General features: G+C 36.9%; 1 protein-coding gene across 5 annotated transcripts in view; it reads left to right on the forward strand.

Moving 5' to 3' along the window:
- SMYD4 (SET and MYND domain containing 4) overlaps positions 1 to 21,604 on the forward strand; it is a 55,933-nt gene that overhangs the window by 7,685 nt on the left and 26,644 nt on the right. For 4 of the 5 annotated variants that reach the window (XM_081270230.1, XM_081270229.1, XM_081270228.1 and 1 more), the window contains exons 3-5: positions 4,132 to 4,276; positions 10,727 to 10,816; positions 12,390 to 13,542. In XM_081270230.1, the coding sequence (XP_081126356.1) occupies positions 4,132 to 4,276; positions 10,727 to 10,816; positions 12,390 to 13,542 (1,388 nt within the window). The remainder of the gene's footprint in view (positions 1 to 4,131; positions 4,277 to 10,726; positions 10,817 to 12,389; positions 13,543 to 21,604) is intronic. The other variant, XM_081270232.1, reaches the window with a different exon arrangement.

A 21,604-nucleotide genomic window follows, 5' to 3' on the forward strand; every position in this document is an offset into this window, starting at 1 on the left:
AGCCCTATTTTGTATTTTTTTTTTTAAAGATAGGGTCTCACTGAGTTGCTTAGCGCTTCACTTTTGCTAAGGCTGGCTTTGAACTCTCAATCCTCTTGCCTCAGCCTCCTGAGACACTGAGTTTACAGGTCTGCACCACCATGCCAGGCGCCCTATATTCTTTTGTGTGTGTGTGGGGGGGGTTACTGGGGATCGAACACAGGATGCTCTATCATTAAGTTATACCCCAGCCCTTTTTTATTTTTAGTAAAAATAAATGAATAAAAAGTTAAGTTGCTGAGCCTGACTTTGAACTTGTGATTCTCCTGAGCTGCTGAGATTATGGTTGAGAGCCACATCGCCTGGCCTTTTTTTTTTTTTTTTTTTTTTGTAATTTTGAGACAAGGTCTTGCTAAACAGGTATTACAGGCCTGCATCACTGCACCTAGCTTGTATAATAATATTCTTAACAAAAAAGTATTGAATCTGATTCTAATCATGAGGAAATAATGAGACTAAACCAGAATGTGGAACATTTTCCTAGTCTTGAGTCTTCAAAAATGTTACTCATTAAAAAGAATTGGCCAGACACTGTGGCACACACTTAAAATCCTAGCAACTCAGGAAACTGATGCTGGAGGATCACAAGTTCAAGACCAACCTCAGCAATTTAACAAGACCCTGTCTCAAAATAAAAGGGGGTGAGGGAGATGTGGCTCAGTGGTAGAGCACGCCTGAATTCAATCCAAGTACCACTAAAAAAAAAAAAAAAAAAAAAAAAAAAAAGTTAATACTTCAATACAACCTTAATCCTGGATAGGGTTGACATGAGAAAAAGATATAAAGGACATTTTAAGAATAATAGGGAAGCAGGCACAGTGGCATACGCTTGTAATCCCAGCAACCCAGGATGCTGAGACAAGAGGATTGCAAGTTCAAACCCAGCCTCAGCAAGTAAGTGAGGCCCTCAGCAACTTAGCCAGACCCTGTCTCAAAATAAAAAATAAAAGGACTGGTGAGGGCTGGGGCTGTAGCTCAGTTGGTGAATGCTTGCCTTGCATGAATGAAGCACTGGGTTCCATCATTAGCACCGTATAAAAATAAACATTAAAATAAAGGCCTGCTGTCCATCTACAACTACAAAAATATTTTTTAAAAAAAGGCCTGGGGATGCAGTTTAGTGGGTTCAATCCCCAGTACCCCCCCCCCAAAAAAAAAAGAAAAAAATAATAGGGAAAATATAAATTTAGATGATATTTGAATTTGTGTTAATTTTTTTTTAGTGATAATGATGTTGTATTTATATAGCAGAATATCCTTTATCTTAGCAGAGGCCTGCAAATATTTAGAGGTGAAATTCAATAATGTCTATACTTACTTTCAAATGGTTCAGAGGAAAACAATATGTTTACCTGGATGTGTGCCAGTTATTAAACTACTATTTCCAATCTCAAACTTCTGATTGAGTACTTCTGTACTCTATGACTGGGACTGAAATTTTCTGCTTTGCCAACTGATTCCATAAGAGATTGCTTCTGTAGGGCTCCAGAGAAAGAAGTCAAGACTGGGGGAATAAGGTACTTGGTTCATCTGTATGAATCCACATGTAAAAGGATGAAACTGGACCTTTATTTTACACTATGTCTACACACACACATAAACTCAAATTGAATAAAGAAAATTTAAGTGCTAAAACAGTAAAACTCTTAAAAGAAAACATGAGAAAAAAAATCTTCATGATATTGGACTTGACAATGATTCCTTGGATATGATACCAAAAACAAGCTACAAGAGAAAAAAATAAATTAGACTTCATCAAAATTTATTTTTTGTGCATCAAAGGATTATCAAGAGAGTAAAAAGACACACAAAATGGGAGAAAATACTTGCAAATCACTTATCTGATAAGGGATGCAGAATACATAAAAATACATAAATACATAAATACTCCTACAACTCAACAACAGAAAATCCAGTTAAAAAATAGGCAAGGACTTGAGTTAAACTTGGTACCTGAAGAAAAGAATGAATTATTGCAGCTTAGTTTTTGATTATGCCAAAGAATAATTATAAAACATGAGTTTGTTATTATTTTGATCTAAAATTCAAAAAATATCTATGTTATGCAAAAACAGTTTTGCTATTCTTGCTGTTTACCACAACCATTTCATCTGAACTAGGATTTTCAGGTTTAACCTAACTTAAAACAAAAACAAATAAGAATAGATTCTATAGTGAGCTAGGTATGGTGGCTCCTGCCTGTAATCCCAGCAACTCTGGAGACTGAGGCAGGAAGATTGCATATTTGAGTCCAGCCTGGGCAATTTAGCAAGATACTGTCTCAAAATAAAAAATTAAAGGTAATGGGGTGTGACTCAGTGGTAGAGTGCTCCTGGGTTCAATCCACAGTATCAAAAAAAGGATATGCTCTATGAAGATATACATGGGAATATTATCCCCATATGTTCTGAACTGGAGTAAATTTAGGACAGGCAAACAAGCATACTTTTTTTATTAATTTTTTTTTGTTGTAGGTGGACACAATACCTTTATTTTGTTTATATGTGGTGCTGAGGATTGAACCCAGGGCCTCATACGTGCTAGATGAGTATTCTACTGCTGAGCCACAACCCCAGCCCACAAGCATACCTTTTGAATTAAATAAAATCTTTCCTAATTTTTTTTTGTGTTGTAATTTTGTCTATTATATTTAAATATTAATTCACATTTAAGAGTAACAATTTTTAACTTATACACAGCAAAGACAATTTTTTTAATATAGTATATACATACATAGAAGCAGCATACCAAATCACAGTGTAAAAGGTTTTTTTGTTTGTTTGTTTGTTTTGTTTTGTTTTTGCAGTGCTGGGGATTAAACCCACAGCCTATTGCATGCCAGACAAGTGCTCTACCATTGAGCTACACCCCTAGCCCATAGAAGGTATTTTTTATTATTGGTTCTTGAAAACAAAAATTTTAAAGCCATATATAAGCATTCTGTAGGGTTTTTTAATTTTTTTTTTTTATAGTTGTACATGAACAGAATGCCTTTATTTTATTTGTTTATTTTTATATACTGCTGCGGATTTAACCCAGTGCCTCATGCATGCTTGGCAAGCGATTTGCCACTAAGTTACAGCCCCTGCCCCATTCTTCCAAGAATTGCTTAAGAGAATTTTTGTTTTTCATATCATCTTTGTTTCTACTTTTGTTATTCATATTTTACTCTGTGGCATTATAGTTAAAGAGCGTAGTACAGGTTATTCTATACTGTTTCTCTTTATTGGAAAAAAGGACGTATTCTCTATTACTAATGTATGTGTGTATTTATATGTTAAATCAACTTTATTAATTCTGTTATGTAGAGTACTTGTATACTTATTTTTTTTGTTTCTGTTTTGTATTGGACACTCGGGATTGAACCCAAAGGCACTTTACCACTGAGCTACATCACCAACACTTTTGTTTTTTCATTTTCTTTTTTTCTTTTTCTTTTTTTTTTTTTAAGACAGAATCTTACTACGTTGCTTAAGATCTCACTAAGTCTAAGTTGCTAAGGCTGCCCTTGAACTCTCAATTTTCCTGCCTCAGCCTCCCGATTCCTGAGATTACAGGCATGTGCCACGGCACTCAGCTTGTATACTTACTTTTAAAACTTTTAGAGTTTGAAATAATATCAGACTTGCCAAAATCATACAAAGAATTGCTGTATGATTGCCTTTTTCCAGATGCCCCAGATATTAACAATTCATTACATGTACTTTATGATTCATATCCTGTCTCTCTCTCTGTCTCTCTTTCTCTCCTCGGCCATTAACAAGTATTTTCAACACAGTTTAAGTGAAGAATACTCTTTGGTACAAAGAAGCCATGTGTTATGTTATTCTCCACATCCAATCTTCTTTATGATATATGATCCAAAGAATGGTTCATTAATCAATAAATATGAGATAAAGAATAAAACATTAGCATTATTTCAAGAAATCAGAAGAATACCATGAGATATTTTCCTCCATAACATGTACAGACTTGTATGCTCCAGTGTTCTCAGGCACACATTCTTGTTTCAAGTGTTATGGTTTGGAACTTCCCTTGAAATAACAAATTTCTGTTGTTTTTCCCCCCCTTCCTCTCTCCTTCTTCACAAAGACCTGAGGATGAGATATTTTTAAAAAGACTTTCTAGAGACTACCTGGTGGAAAAGGACCCCAATGCTCCCCTTTTCTACAGAGAAAAAGGAAACAATAAATTCCAGGAGAAGGATTATACAGGAGCTGCAGTGCTGTACTCTAAGGTAAAATGCTCCCAGTCCAGCAATTCAACAGAGCATATTTCTGCAGAAGATAGAGCAGTATTACTAAATTTCTAGCCAGATATTTTTGTCTATAAATCGTGCATTGGATTTGAAAAAAGTAAATTGATAGAATTCTGCTTTTGGTTGTATTCTGAAACAAAGGGTAGTTCATCTGTCCTGAATTTTTTTATCTTTTTCCTTTTGTTTCGTGGTACTGGGCATGGAACCCAGGGCCTTGCACATGCTATGCAAGTTCTCTATCATTGAGCCACATCTATGGCCCTTTTTATTTGTATTTATTTATTAATTTTTTAATATGAATTTTTTAGTTGTTGGTGGATCTTTATTTTACTCATTTATTTATATATGGTGCTGAGAATCAAACCCGGTGCCTCATATGTGCCAGGCAAGTGCTCTACCGCTGTGCTACAACTCCAGCTCCTTATTTATTAATATTTTTGAGACAGCGTTTTGCTAAGTTGCCCAGCCTGGCCTTGAACTTGCAATCCTCCTGCCTCAGCCTCCCAAGTACCTGGGATTACTGGAATGCCTGCTCTGAATTTCATTAAGAAACTTCTGTTCATTTATTCCTTCAGACATCTGCTTAATATTCCTGACTTAGAGAACAACTAGATTTTAAGTAGCCACAGTGTCAGCTGAGAACCAAAATGACTTAGATAAAGTTTGAAAGGAAAATGAGCTGATTTGCCACAGCCCAGTTAAACTCCATTTTATCATTTGCAAGTATTTTAAATTATATTAACCATCACTGAGTAGATTTATGAGGAATCATGGCTTGTAACAATCTTACCCTTGTTGGCCTGCTTCCATGGTAGAAACTGGAATAAGATCTGGAGAGGCTTTTTCAATAGTTTTGAAGAGATTTGTATGATCTTAAAGCAAGTACATATCAATCCTTTCCATCAGGTCTGTGATCTTATTTATTAAAAGAATGAGTATAAGCTGGGCATGGTGGCACACACCTGTAACCTCAGCTACTTGGGATGCTAAATTAGAAGAATCACAAGTTCCAGGCCAGCCTGGGCAACTTAGAGTACAAGGGACTGGAGGTGTAGTTCAGTGGTAGAGGGCTTGCCTAGCATACATGAGACCCTGGGTTTGATCCCCAGCACCCCCCACCCCAAAATGTGACTTGAAGGGTGTACCCTTATTCTGAATCTTTAACAGGCCTATACTCAAAGTTTGGAATTAATTCTCCAAAAACTGTCAAACCTATAACAACAGCATCTGCAACTGATAAAAAACCCTGCTTTGTAGTGTTATAACAAAGTATTTAACTTTAGTGATTGCTGAAGGAGTAAAATCCATTAGAAATAATGATTTAATGATAAATGGCTTATTTTGTTTGTTTGCTTGGTTTTGGTTCCAGGGATTGAACCCAGGGGTTCTTAACCACTGAGCTACATCCGCAGTCCTGTTTTTGTATTTTATTTAGAGACAGGGTCTCACTGAGTTGCTAAGCACCTTGCTGTTGCTGAGGCTGGCTTTGAACTCATGATCATCTTGTCTCAGCCTCCCAAGCCTCTGGAATTACAGGCGTGTGCCACTGTGCAGGCTGACTTAATAGTTATTTAAAGCTAATATAAACCAGGCATGGTGGCGCACACCTGTAATCCCAGCGTCTTGGGAGACTGAGTCAGGAGGATCGTAAATTCAAAGCCAGCCTCAGCAATGGAGAGGCGCTTAGCAATTCAGTGAGATTCTGTCTCTAAATAAAATACAAAATAGGGCTGGGGATGTGGCTCAGTGGTCAAGTGACCCTTAGTTCAGTGCCCGGTACCAAAAAAAAAAAAGAGTTAATCTTGTCAGCTTTATACATGTGCATCATAAATGTGATCACATGGAGGGCTGGGGATGTAGCTCAGCAGTAGACGACTTACCTAGTGTGCATGGACCCTGAATTTGATTCCCAGAACCACCACCACCAAAAAAAAAAATCTGATCACCTGAAAAATTGTTGAAGGAAAAATAATAAAATAAAAAATTAAGTCAGAAAAATTAAGTCAGATAAAAGATTAAGATTGTGCTGGATATGAAGGGAGATGAGCTTCCTATTTCCTAAAGCTAGTGTTTGGGTAATTATGGTGCCCTGCAATTTTCTAGAAAGCTACTATTTTCTTTCTTTTTAAAAATAATACTTGTTGTTTTTGTCTGTGAAAGTAATATATGTTACTTTGGAAAATATAGAGAAGTCTAAAGAGTAAAAAAATCTCATAACCAGTGATAGACACTGTTAACATCTTTGCTTATATCCATCCATCTAGACGGTTTTTCTCTGAAAATGTGTTTTCCTTTTACAAAATTGGGGTAATGCTGCACTTACTGTTTGGTAACCTGCTTTTTCCCCTCAACAATTTATTGTGTCCATTTTCTCGTATTATTAAATTTTCCACTAGAACATGATGTTTTACAGCTGGCTTAGTGTTACATTACAGAGAAGAAATGGACTTAATTTAGCATCTAATGTTGACATATGTTTGGTAAAATAGTGCTACACTAAGCACCTTTCTATGTAAATATTTGTATACAACTAATTATTTTCTTAGGATAAATCTAAAGGATCAAAGGCAGTATATTTTTAAGGCCTTTGATACCTGATGCTGAATTGATCTCTTGGAGAGAACTAGTTGACATGCCTTCTAATAGAGCATGGAATGTTCATTTCATCTCCTAAGTAATACTGGCCATTATGGTTTTATTATTATATCTATTTATTTTTAATAGTGAATATGTTTGCATAGTTAGATTTTAAAAGTTCCAAGAATATACAGTGTAGTCTGCTTCTGCACCCTAGCCACCTCATTGCCCATCCCCATAAATTAACACTGTAACTATCATATTTCTCACACATATAAGTGAATAATCACAGTGGCAGGAGGATTGTTTGAGTCCAAGTGTTCAAGACCAGTCTGGGCAACATAGTGAGACGCTGTCTCTTAAAACAAAATTGATTTTTAATTAAATATAGGGTTAGGGTTAGGGCAGGGCCCAGTGGTGCATGCCTGTAATCCCAGTGACTCAGGAGGCTGAGGCAAGAGGATTACAAGTTCAAGGCTAGCCTCAGCAACTTAACAAGGCCCTAAGCAACTTAGTGAGATCCTATCTCAAAATAAAAAATAAAAAGGGCTGAGGCCTTGTTTCAAAATGAAAAATAAAATAAAAGGGGCGGTGGTACACACCTATAATCTCAGAGACTTAGGAGGCCCAGGCAGGAGGATCTCAAGTTCAAAGCCAACCTCAGCAATTTAGCAAGGCCTTAGGCAACTTAGGGAGACCCTGTCTAAAAATAAAAAGGTCTGGGGATATGGCTCAGTGTTTAATTCCCCTGGGTTCAATCTGTGGTACAAAAAACAAACAAACCACAGACAGAAGTATAGCTCAGTGGTAAAGCACATGACAAGCATGCATAATGCCCTGGGCTTGATCCCCAGCCCCACAAATAAATAAATAATATTCACTCCTATACTCCCAGTCTCATTTTACACAAATGATACCATTCTGTACAAACCGTTCGACACCATATGTTTTGTATTTAACAGTAAGTTTGAAGATCATCCCACATCGGTAGGTAAAGAGCTTCTTCATTCTTTTTTTTTTTTTTTTTTTTTTTTTTTTTTTTTTTTTTTTTAAAGAGAGAGTGAGAGAGGAGAGAGAGAGAGAGAGAATTTTTTTTTTAATATTTATTTTTTAGTTCTCGGTGGACACAACATCTTTGTTGGTATGTGGTGCTGAGGATCGAACCCGGGCCGCACGCATGCCAGGCGAGCGCGCTACCGCTTGAGCCACATCCCCAGCCCCTTCATTCTTTTTTAATAGCTACATGATAGTCCATTAAATGGATGTATCATAATTTATTTAACCAGTAGTCTGTAGATGATTATGAATGTTGCTTCCTATCTTTTGCTGTCAAACAATTCTATGATGAGAAATTTTTCATATATTTTGTTTTATACATGTCTGTAAGATAAACTATCATATTTATAGAATCATTTCCTAGAAGAAGAATTGCTGGGTCAATGGAGATTTTGTATGTATATATAATATGTATAATAAAATATTGATATATATTGCTAAATTCCCCTCCATAATCATCAGACCAATCTGCAGTGCCACTAGCAACTCAATGAGAATGCCTATTATCCCATTCCTTTGCCAACTCAACATGCTGTTTTATTTATTTATTTATTTATTTATCTATCTTTCTTTCTTTGCCAAACTGATATGTGACAAATGATATCTCAGAATGATTTTAATTTGCATTTTGTTATGAATCAGGTTGAGCATGTTCCCATGTTTTAGAGCCATTTGTATTTCCCAAAAGAACTGTCCATATCATTTGCATATTTTCCTATTGAAATATTGGTTGTCATCTTATTGATCTGTAGAAACTCTTGATAAAGCAATTAATTCTTGGGCTGGGGCTGTAGCTCAGTGGCAGAGTGCTTGCCTAGCATGTATGAGGCACTGGGTTCAATCCTCAGCACCACATAAAAATTAACAAATAAAATAAAGGCATACTGGGGCTGGGAATGTGGCTCAAACGGTGACACGCTTGCCTGGTATGTGCGAGGCGCTGGGTTCGATCCTCAGCACCACATTAAATAAAATAAAGATGCTGTGTCCACTGAAGACTGAAAAATAAATATTAAAAAATTCTCTCTCTCTCTCTCTAAAAAAAAAATTAAAAAATAAATAAAGGCATACTATCCATACACAACTACAAAAAACAAATTAAAAAGAAATTAACTCTTTGCCTGTAATATGACTTGTAAATTTTTTCCAGTCCAATGTTTGCTTTTTTAATAAATATATATATATATACATATATATATATATATATATATATATATATGTTGTAGATGTACACAATACCTTTTTTTTTTAAAGAGAGAATGAGAGAGGAAGAGAGAATTTTGATATTTATTTTTTAGTTATCGGCGGACACAACATCTTTGTTTGTATGTGGTGCTGAGGATCGAACCCAGGCCGCACACATGCCAGGCGAGCGCGCTACCACTTGAGCCACATCCCCAGCCCAAATACCTTTTTTTAATATTTATTTTTATGTAGTGCTGGAGATCAAACCTAGTGCCTCACATGTGGTAAGCAAGTGCTCTACCACTGAGCTACAACCCTAGCCCTAATGTTTGCTTTTTGATACTGCTTGGGGTTTTTTGTTTGTTTGTTTTGTTTTGTTTTTTGGTACCAAGGATTGAATGAAGGGGTGGGGGTGCTTAACACTGAGTCACATCCCCAGCTCTTTTTTATATTTTATTTTGAGACAGGGTCTCGCTGAGTTGCAGAGGCTGGCTTTGAATTTGTAATCCTCCTGCCTCAGCCTCCGGAGGTGCTGGGATTATAGGCATGCACCACTGCACCTGGCTCCTTTTACTGTTTTATGTGATCAAATTTATTAACCTTTTATGACTTCTGGGTTTAGACTATTCTTATAGTTTCCTCCAATGCTATTATAATTGCATTTTTTTATGTTAGGAGTTTGATCCATTGGAAGGCAGGAGGTGGCAGAGTGAGAGGGTAACTCAGTGATAGGACACTTACATGTGATAGGACATGTGATAGGGCAGAGTGAGAGGGTAACTCAGTGATAGGACACTTACATGTGTAAGGCCCTGGGTTTAATCCCCAGCGCCCCGCGCCCCCCACCCCCGCACCCCACCCCACCCTGCCACCAAAAAAGTTTAATCCATTTGTATTTCCTAGAGAAACACTTCTCATACATTGAGCTAACTTTACTTTTTCTCAGAGGCTACCTACTTGTCCCAATACTTTCACTGAATAATCCCCATCTTTTCTCTATAATCATTTGAGACTCCACCTTTGAGGTTATTATTCTTGCCAATTTGATGAGAGGGAGAAAAGTAAGCCTTTTTTGCTTTCGTTTTCATGTGTTTGGTAGTCCATATGTAAATTAGCTATTTGTTTTTCATATATTAACTCTTTGTTTTTCTTATTTAGTGAATTTCTATTTGCAACAATCTCACTCTTTGTTTCTATTTGGTTGTTTGTTTATTTGTCGCTAGGGATCAAATCTAAAGCCATGCACAGTGAGGCAAGTACTCCACCATTGAGCTGTAACCCAGTCCCACACACACCCTTTGTTAAATGCAGAATTTTGCTTGCAAATATTTTCCTCAGTTTTTTCATTTGCCTTGATTGTTGTTTTCAGTTGAAGCTGTGTCTGATGCTGCTATCTTCAAAGTGTTGAATATTTATTTCTTCACTTGGTTTTCACAGCTTTGCTCTAAGGTAGTTAAAAATGAACTGAAGCAGCTGGAACACATAAAAACGTAGTGACTTTCCCAATTTCATTCAGTCTTTATTAGTAGAGCCCTTATTATCCAGAAAAAAAAAAATGTCCTTAGATATGCTAGTTTCCATTTATGCCTTTAACAATTCATTGTTTTGCAGGGAATTTCACATTCAAAGCCTAACACTGAGGACATTTCACTGTGCTATGCTAATCGTTCTGCAGCCCTCTTCCACCTGGGTCAGTATGAAGTGAGTATCAGGATGCCAGGAGCCTCGTGCTTCACTGAAGATGGCCTTCTCTCGGCTTCTTCCTTATACATGAAATCCAGCTATGTTGCAACTCATTAATTGGGAGCACATTAATATCCAACCAAACTTGTCCTTTCTCCTGATTCATTTTACCTATCACACATGACCAGAAAATCTGCGGCACACTCCAGGGGCCATGGACTATAGCCAATAGGTCAGCTGTTCTTAGTGTCAAGCTCAGCTGTACAAAATACATTGCTAATAATACTTCAGGTTCCAAGTGGGTCCCAAGTATTTGCTTGTTCATTTGTTTGTTTTAGATAAGTAAGGAATGTTTAAAATTTTCCCTGTAATAATATAGCTCACCCTAAATAAGCCACAAGAAAATAAAGGTACCCTGAGTACCTGTGAGTGCCTATGAGGTGAGCTTTCTGTGAATGGCTTTCTTCTGATCCTTTAATTGTTGAGAATTGGGTCAGTGGGGTTTTTAAAAGAGGAAGTGACCAAAATCAGATTTGTGCTTTAAAAAGTCACCTCTGGGACCTCTGAAGTTTATAATAGAAAGTCCTAAGTACAAGCTCTAAAGTACCATTTGGTACATCCATTTCAGAGTTCCACAGAAATTCTAGTTATACCCTCAGTTAACAACTACTAGAATGGTCACATGTTCACATTTACTGCCATTCAGACTAAAAGAGAAGAGCAAGAATCTAACTGTAGATCCTAAGCAAGAAAGTCCTGGACTAATGAGGACAGTTATTTTTTTTAAATATTTTCTTAATTGTTGATGAACCTTTATTTTATTTATTTATATGTGGTCCTGAGAATTGAACCCAGTGCCTCACACATGCTAGGCAAGTGTTCTACTGAGCCACAACCCCAGCCCAAGGACAGTTATTAATAGAACTTGAAAAATATTTAACCCTTTATAACTTTTCTACATTGACTGTTTCTGTTTTTTTTTTCTAATTACTATTTATTGAGAACATACTATGTTCTAGGCCCTTCTTTCAGCACTTTGGACATATTATTTTATTTCCTCATTAAAATAATCTAGTGAGATATTATCCCTGTTTTTCAGATGAGAAAACTAAGGCATTAAGAAATTATGTTATCTATGTAAGGTCATGTTTCTATCTGTGTCAGGTCATGCATAGTCAGTATTTGAACACAGGTTTGTTTGGTTCAAAACTGCTCTCTTAAATTCCCTATAATTCTGTAAGATATTTTCCCCCTTAGAAATAGAAACATTTAAGAGCCAGGTGTGAAGGTGTACACCTGTAATCCCAGCTCCTCCAGAGGCTGGGAGTGAGGAATCACAAATTCAAGACCAGCTTGAGTAATTTAGGAAAAACCCTGTCTCAAAATAAAAAGGGCTGGAGATATGACTCAGTGATAGAATATCCTGAATTCAATGCCCAGTACCACAAAGGATTAAAAAAAAAGAGCTCTTGGTTATAGTTGTTTCACTTTTTTATAATACATAACTTTCCTGTAAATTTTTGGAAGGATTTTCAGTTCACATTGAAGAGTAGGGACCAAGGATATCTTGGAATTTTCTTTCTGTTTTCAGATGTGTCTTGAAGACATCATCAGAGCACAAACACATGGATATCCAGAAAGACTGCAACCTAAGATGAATTTGCGTAAGGCTGAATGCCTGGTGACTCTGGGGAAACTTCAGGAAGCAAGTCAAACAGTCAGTGATCTTGAAAGTGACTTTGCTGCCAAACAAACCCTAGCAGCTTCCTCCTTTCAAATTCTGCAGAAAAACCTTCATCGTCTAAAAAAGAAGGTACAAGAAAAGGAAAGTCTCCCAGAGACCTTCCCACCATCTCTAGCCAAAGCCTTTGAGGATATGGACCTAAAGGAAGAGAATGAACAAATTTCCAGTGCGTCGCCATCTGTCAGCTTATGCACAGACCCTTTAAAAGGCCGCTGTCTGATCGCCACAAAAGACATTCTCCCAGGAGAACTCCTGGTGAAGGAGGATGCTTTTGTGAGTGTCCTTATCCCAGGAGAAATGCCACATCACAGCCTAGAGAACAAGTGGGATACCAGAATTGCCATTGGGGACCTCTACTGTCACCGATGTCTGAAGCACACTTTGGCTACTGTTCCCTGTGATGGGTGCAGCTATGCCAAGTATTGCAGTCAAGAGTGTATGCAGCAGGCCTGGGAGTTCTACCACAGTGTAGAGTGTCCCCTGGGGGCGCTGCTTCTCACCCTGGGTGTCTTTTGCCACGTTGCCCTGAGGTTGACTCTTCTGACCAGATTTGAGGATGTTGGCAAAGTCACAAGTAAGCTTCGTGATGAAATTAGTAACAACATCTCTTTCCCTAAAAACAAGAATCTGGTCAAGATGCTCAATTACTACCAGGAGGAAAATGAGGAAAATGACAAAGTAGTTAAGACCCCAATTCCCGGATGCAATATTAGTGGGAAGTATGAAAATAATTATAATGCTGTCTTCAACCTCTTGCCTCATACTGAAAACCATAGTCCAGAACACAAATTCCTTTGTGCTCTAAGTGTCTCTGCACTGTGCAAGGAACTCAAGGCAGCCAGCTCCCGGGTCCTTGCCACAGGTCTGAATTCCTCTAAGCTGAAAGCCACAGTGACTCCTGAGTTGTGTGCAGATTTGAATATTTGGGGCGTGGCCATGCTGCGACACATGTTACAGCTGCAGTGTAATGCTCAGGCCATAACCACCCTACAGCACACAGGTAAGGCGGGAATCTCTTTTTTGGCCTTACTGTTGTTTTTGTAACTGATGTTTGGCGGGGGGAGAACTATAAAGGAAAACAAACCTTCAAACAAATCAGTGACCTAGTGAGCAAACACAGCTGTCTTGTCTTATTATTATGCCATAGAGAAGCCATGTGACTGTAACAAGTTATTTTATCCTACTGTGCTTCAGCCTTCCCATCTGTAAAATGCATAGTTCATCTAGCCTAACTACAGAGTTGTGTATGTACATGCACAAAAATCATTTAAAAACTTAAAATGTGTGTTACGGAGATATTTTGATTTTAAAGGAAAACTCTCAAATAGTAATAACAAGTTTGTCAGAAGGATACACCCACAGAGAAAGCTAAATAGCAGGAAAGGCAAAAACAATAGTGAAACGAGACTGCGTAAGGATAGGGTCCAACCAAGAGCAGTGGAGAATGCCTATAATCCTTGTGACTCAGGAGGCTGAGGCAGGAGGATTGCAAATTTGAGGCTAGACTCAGCAATTTATTAATGACCCTAAGCAACTTAGCAAGACCCTGTCTCAAAATAAAAAAGACTGGGGAATGTAGGCTCAGTGGTGAAGTACCCTGGGTTAAATCCTCAGTACCAAAACAAAACAATAAAAACAGAATCGTGGCCAGCCATCCAAGGACTACCTCTAGACACTGACCAGCCAGCCTAGCACTGCTTATCTGAACTAGGTTCTATAGCCAAGGGTTTGCAAGCTAGATAAGGAGGTTGAATGTGCCCAGAATCGTGAGTGAATCTCCAGTATGACTGTATTGACAACAGAGCACAATTAATAGAAAGTAAATGACATTTGTAATATTTCTATTGTATGATTTTCATAGCAGAAAATGTGTTTTAATTCTATCAGTTTATTACACTTAACTTTTCCAGTTAATTCATTGAAAGGGAAGAAATTAGATGTTAGCTAAACCTAAGATTTATAAGCAGATTAATAGTCAAGATAGTTTAACTAAACGTATATTTAGCTCTTCTGATTTTTCATATTAGGTAATTTAGAATTTATCAGCATTTTAGTGTGCATTTTATGTTTAATTTTAATTTAGTTACCAAACTATATGGTATATAGATACCCACTAGAAAATGTTTTGGGACCTGATGCTCTCTCCTATCCACAAGCACATGGAACATCTAAAACTAGCACTAGCCTGGTGCCATTGTATTACTGAAGGACTTCAGAAGAGTCTGTTTTCTGCTTTGCCTTCTTTTGCTTCAATAGAATCAAAATAAAATAAAATGGACTGGGGCTGGGGTTGTGACTCAGTGTAGAGCGCTTGTCTAGCATGTGTGAGGCACTGGGTTCTGTTGTCAGCACCACATATAAATAAATAAAAGTCCATCAATACCTAATAAAAATATTTTAAAAATAAAAAATAAAATTGGGGATGAAGCTCTGTAGTAGAATGCTTGCCTAGCATGCATGAGGCCATGGATTATCCCCAGTACCAGGGGGGGAAATATGGATTGTATACCTTTCCTATCATTTTATGTGCAGATTTGAATATTTGGGGCGTGGGCATTTTAGAGGAAATTTTTTTTTTTAAACCTCACAGTGGGGCTGGGGTTGTGGCTCAATGGTAGAGTGCTCACCTAACATGCTTGAGGCACCTCATAAATGTAAAATAAAGATATTGTGTCCACTTAAAAGTAAAAAATAAATATTTTTTTAAAAATTAAAAATAAAAACCTCACAGAGCAAAAGATAATAAAAAATGAGTTTATAATAGTAAATATAAACTGGCTAAACACCTATTAAAGGAGTCTTTTCAGGATAGATTAAAAATTTTAAATTCAACTATATTCTGTTTCCAAAAGTGACTCCTATAGCAAAATGACAGGATGTTTGGACAAGACATATAAAGAATCACAAGTAAATCATGGCATTGATATTATTACAAAATAATAGAACTCAAGGTAAGATACACAGTAAAACAAAGAAAGCATTTTATTTTTATAAAAGAGGCTCTCCACACTGAAATATATCATCAGCCTTAGCTCTCAGATACATATCTATAAAACAAAAATGGTTAGGTATACAAGGAGAAGATTGTTTCCATTGTTGTGAAAAAATTTAATGTACCACTCTGACTTTGACTGATCAAATATATTAAGGATCTAGAAACCAAGATAAAAATAATAAGCTAGGGGATTTAGTAGATATCTATCTATCTTTCTAAGCTTGTATCTCATAGATCAGAAGTCACAAACTTTTCTATAAAGGGCCAGATAGTAAACGTTTTAGGTTTTAGTGGTATTATGGTCTCTGTTGCAGCTTTTCACCTTACAAACAGCCATGAACAAAACGCAAATGAATGAGAAATTTGAATTTTTGAAATTTTTCACATTTTAGAAGAATCGTTCTTTTGTATTTCTTTTTCCCAACCACTTAAAAATGTAAAATCCAGGGCTGAGGTTGTGGCTCAGTGGTAGAGTGCTCACCTAGCATGTACAAGGCCTTGGGTTCTATCCTCAGCACCACATAAAAATAAATAAATAAAATAAAGGTATTGTGTCCAACTACAACTAAAAAATAAATGCTAAAAAAAAAAAAAAAATGTAAAAACCAGCCAGGCATGGTGGCACACATCTGTAATCCCAGCAGCTCGGGAGGTTGAGACAGGAAGATAAGAAATTCAAAGCCAGCCTCAGCAAAATCGAGGTGCTAAGCAACTCAGTGAGACCCTGTCTCTAAATAAAATACAAAATAGGGCTGTAGAAGTGGCTCAGTGGTTGAGTGCCCCTGAGTTCAATCCCTGGTACCCAAAAATAAAAAAAAAAATGTAAAAGCCATTCTTAGACCACAGATTTCAGTTTATAGATTCTTGATATGGACAAAGATCTGGCAAATCCAATTAAGAAATCTGTGGGAGGGAAGGCCACAAAATTTGAACAATAAAGGAGATATTTTATAAATTCAAATGTGAAAAACTTTGATGCCAGATACAGTTACACATGCCTGTAGACTAAAGCCACTCAGGAGGCTGAGGCAGGAGGATTGCTTGAGCCCAAGAATTTGAGGCTAGCCTGGGCAACATAGTAAGACCCTATCTTGGGCTGGGGTTGTAGCTCAGTGGTAGAGCACTGGCCTAGCACGTGTGAGGCCCTGGGTTCAATCCTTAGCACCACATAAAGAAATAATTAAGTAAAATAAAGGTATTGTGTTCAACTACAACTAAAAAATAAATATTAAAAAAGACCCTATCCCGGGGCTGGGGATGTGGCTCAAGCGGTAGCGCGCCCGTCTAGCATGCGCGCGGCCCGGGTTCGATCCTCAGCACCACATACAAACAAAGATGTTGTGTCTGCCGAAAACTAAGAAATAAAATGTTAAAATTCAAAAAAAAAAAAAAAAAAAGACCCTATCTCCTTAAAAAATAAGTTAAAGTAAATAAATAATAGAATTTTAGGCTATTCATTTTGTAAATATTAAGTAGACAGCTTGCTTTTTTGTTTTGTTTTAAGACAGGGTCTTTCTAAGTTGTGAGGGGCTTGCTAAATTGTTGAGGCTAGCCTTGACCTTGCAATCCTCCTGCCTCAGCCTCAAAAATCCCTGTAATTATAGCATGCACCACCAAGTGTGGCACAAAAAAAAAAAAAAAAAAAACTTTTAAGGAACATACTTAACTATAATTTTTTCTTTCAGTAAATTTTTATTGTGCATAAAAATTAGACCATAATTTTGAAAAAAGTTATCTTAAGAAAAAATTGTTTCTGTGGTATATAAACTGTTCCAGAGAATGGGGAAACCTAGCCCTCTTTCACTTGTGAATATAGCTGTTAAGACCATGAATAGGGGCTAGAGTTTGGCACAGTGGTGGAGTGCTTGCCTCCCATGTGTGAGGCACTGGGTTTGATCCTCAGCACCACATAAAAAAATAAATTAAATAAAGTGATTGTCCACAAAATGAGTGGCAAATATCTTAAAAAAAAAAAACATGAATAAATCACTCCCATATCACATCCTGCAGTTGATTAAAGGAATAATAATAACTGACCATGTAAGGTTTCTCCCAAAAGTGTGAGGGATCTAAAAGGATTGGATAAACAGACATGCCATCTTCTTATTGGAAAGACTGTAAAGGTGGCAGTTTCCCTGCATTAACCTAATCATCTTAATGCAATTTCAAACAGAATCAAAATTGGGCTTTTCTTGGAACTTGACGGCATTCTAAAGTTCTTCATGAATGAGTGAGCAATACTATATAGGTGGCTGTTTTTATTTGAACACTGAAGGGTCTTGATAATATCAGATCGTATGCCAGCATTAAAGCTACAGTAATTGAAAGCAATATGGAACAGATGGTAGCCCCCAAATAAGTATTAGATTCTTCAAATCATCAAAAAGTTAAATATTTAGACATGGTGCAGTGGCACACTCCTGTAATCCCAGCAACTCTGGAAGGTGAGACAGGAGGACTATAAGTTCAAGGCTAGCCTCAGCAACTTAGCAAGGCCCTAAGCAATTTAGTGACCCTATCTCAAAATAAAAAATAAAAAGAGGGGCTGCGGTTGTGGCTCAGTGGTACAGCCCTTGCCTAGTAAGGGAGGCACTGGGTTCAATCCTCAGCACTACATAAAAAAATAAACAAATAAATAAAATAAAGGTATTGTGTCCATCTACAACTAAAAAATAAGTGTTTTTTTTTTTTTAAAAAATGAGGCTCTGAGCATGTATCTCTCAAATCACCATGATGGTTTGATCCCTAGGACCACAGAGTGGGGGTGGGGGACATCATAAAGGGTGAAGAAGATAAAGGATAACCTGGTATGGTGGTGCAGGCATGTAATCTCTGCTACTTGGGAGGCTAAAGCAGGAAAATTGGGAGTATTAAGCCAACCTGGACAACAGAGAGAGAGAGAGAGCCTGTCTATTAATTAATTAATTAAGGTGAAGGATGTAGGTGAAAGAGGCCTTCAAGGAATGAAAATGTTGAACTGGGATATGAAAGACCTGGTTCTTGAACTCCTCTGTGTCTCAGGGCACTTACATATAATGAGAGAACTCAGTGAGCCTCAAAGTCTCTGGGGAAGATTGTTTACAAAGATAACCACAACTATTTCTCCCATCCCTATTTGCCACTTCGTAGCTTGACATTACTTTTGTCTCATCAAGAAGTGGAATATCAGGCTGGGGAAAACTCAGTTGGTAGAGTGCTTGTTTTGCATGCACAAAGCTCTGGGTTCAATCCCCAACATCACCAAAAAAAAAAAAAAAAAAAGAAAAAGAAAGAAAATCAGAAACTAGGGTGTCTTTCCTCTCCCCTTGAATGTGGGCTAGCTCTCTAACTTGTTTTGACCAATAGAATACAGTAGGAGTAGCATTATATAACTTTTGAGTCTAAACTTCAAAAAGCCTTATAACTTCCACTATCACCTCTTTGGAATGATGATGTCACCATGTGAACAAGGGCTCCTTAAAGAGAAAAGACCATGTGCCAGATAAAAGCAATCACATGAGTAATCTCTGGGTAAAACCAGCAGAAAAAAGCATTCAACTGAGCTTAGTCAAAATTGCTAGCACATGGGATTGTGAACGAATGAAATTGTTGTTTTATCATCCTTGCCCCTAAAAAAACCCATAAACAAAAATTAAGATGTGGATGACAAAATGAAGAACATCTCTAGTAATGATACAACTTTTAAAATGAGCTTTTAAAAATCTGCATAGTGATGAAAATGTTCTAAAACTGGATTGTGGTAATGGTTGCATAACTATGTAAATTTCCCCCAAAATCATTGAATTGTACACTTAAGATGCATGAATTTTTATAGTAGATAAATTATATCTCAAAAAGCTTTTTGAAATGCACATGAACAAGCACTATATCAAAGTAGTAATAAAAATGGTCAATCTCTAATCTCATGCTAGAAATTAAAACAAGATAGCATTTTTTTTGCCTCTTAAGATTGGAAGAATTGTTTTGTTGGTTTGTTTTTTTCATTATTATAATATGCACTTGTGTTTTGTTTGCAGTGCTAGAATCAAACCTAGGGCTTCACATGCTTGGCAAATGCTCTATCACTGAGCTATATCTCCAGCCCTAGTATGTGCATTTTAGATTAGGGTGTAAAAAAAATGACCATGATATATTACATGAAGAGAAATAAATTACAAATCCCCACGTGCACCATGTTGCCAATTATGTTAAAAATTCCATGCATAGCCAGGCACAATGACACATGCCAGCACTATCACTATTTCAAAGCCAGCCTCAGCAACTCAGTGAGACCCTGTCTCAAAATAAAATATAAAAAAGGGCTGGGAATGTAGGTCAGTGGTAAAGTACCCCTGGGTTCAATACCTGGTAGAAAAAAAAAAATCATGCATACACCTTGAAAGAAGACAGAAAATACATCAAAATGTTATACCTGCCCAACCAGATAACTATCATTATCTCTAACTTTCAAGGGGTTTGTTTTGTTTTGTTTGAAGCACTGGAGATTGAACCCAGGGGATAGCTACATCTCAACCCTTTTTGTTATTTTTTTTTTATTCTTTGAGAGGATCTCACTAAGTTACCCAGGCTGGCCTTGAACTTGCCCTCCTCCTGACTCAGCCTTCAGAGTAACTGGAATTACAGGCATGCATTATAAACAATTTTAGGTTTTAATTTTTTTTTCTGACTGCCATGTATTTCTTTTGTAATTTTAATTGTTTTTTTAATATCATTTTTTTATTGTTGTTTATGTTTTATATGGTGATGGGGATTGAACTCAGGGCCTAATGCTTGCTAGGCAGGTGCTTTACCACTGAGCTACTCCCCAGCCCCTTAATTAATTTTTTATAACAAAAATAATCCAAATGCTAAGAACTTTTTTTTTAATATGAGCATTTTAAGGCACTTGATTCATTTTACAAATTTGCCCTCCAGGTAAGTTGTATCAGTTACATGCCCACCAGCAATGTTCACTTTCATTTTTTTAATTCAATCTAATTCTGTTTTAGTCTGCTCATATTTCTAATCTTGTTATATCCCTCTTTATTATTTCTTTGGGGTTCCAACACCTCCCAGTTTAGTGTTCTCATTGAATTTCATTAGCAGCTGTTTCATTAGTAGCACAGAAGAAGGATTAAAGTGTTAACTAGGATAGACTTTGACAAAAACCTATAAAAATGTACATTATTATCTTTTTATAAATCCTTTTTAATCAAATCTCCTTGGAAACCTCTCTCTGGTGCCCATCTCAAGGGCAAGAACTGGCCACCGATGACATCCTAGTCTTTGACACAGGTGTGCATGGTTCTGTCTCAGTGGCACAGCCACAGTGCATCTGGATTCATGTCAAAACAAGGCTTACTAAAGCCACAAGTAGCTTCACGTCACTTCACTGCCCTTCACTTTTACTCTTCAACAACCCAGAAATCTACTTTTAGTTTGGGTCCTTGATTACTTGACTCACAGTTCTGGTTTTACAAGATATGGAACAGAGTAGATACAGTCTGCAAGTATTGTGAATGAATTTTTTTAACTTAAATTTCGTTTTAAATGCATTAGGGATATTAGCAAGACAACCTTTTTAAAGAATCATTCCCTCTTTGTTTTTTTTTTTTAAGTACAAAATGTCACACATTAAATTTGCTTGATAAGGCACTTACATATTCTCACTTTCTATTATCTCTACTAATAGATGACTAATGCAAAATATTGAGCAATTTTTAAAAATCAATACTTAATTTTTTAGAAATAATTAGAGAGACATTCAACTTTGACATAAGCACCCCACTCAGTTCCTGGGCCTACTTCTGCTAGAGGATAATCTATAAATAATTCACAGAGCTGACATTATTACTCACTGTATTGTGATCATTTTTTCTGGGAAAATTTTAGCAACTGTTCTAATATGGATTGCCAGTTATCAGTAGTTGGGAGTGCAAGTCAACTTTTAATTATGCCGAGGCTGATTATTCAGACTCCAAATTGTTCATGCCCTGCACTGCTCCTTCCTGCTGCCTACCTTTTAGCATTTTCACTGCTCATTAGCACATATTCCAGAAGGTAGACATCGGACAAGCGGGGAGGAGGG

The sequence above is a fragment of the Spermophilus citellus genome, assembly GCF_964194105.1.
Source record: "Spermophilus citellus genome assembly, chromosome: 17".
Classification (NCBI taxonomy): Eukaryota; Metazoa; Chordata; class Mammalia; order Rodentia; family Sciuridae; genus Spermophilus; species Spermophilus citellus.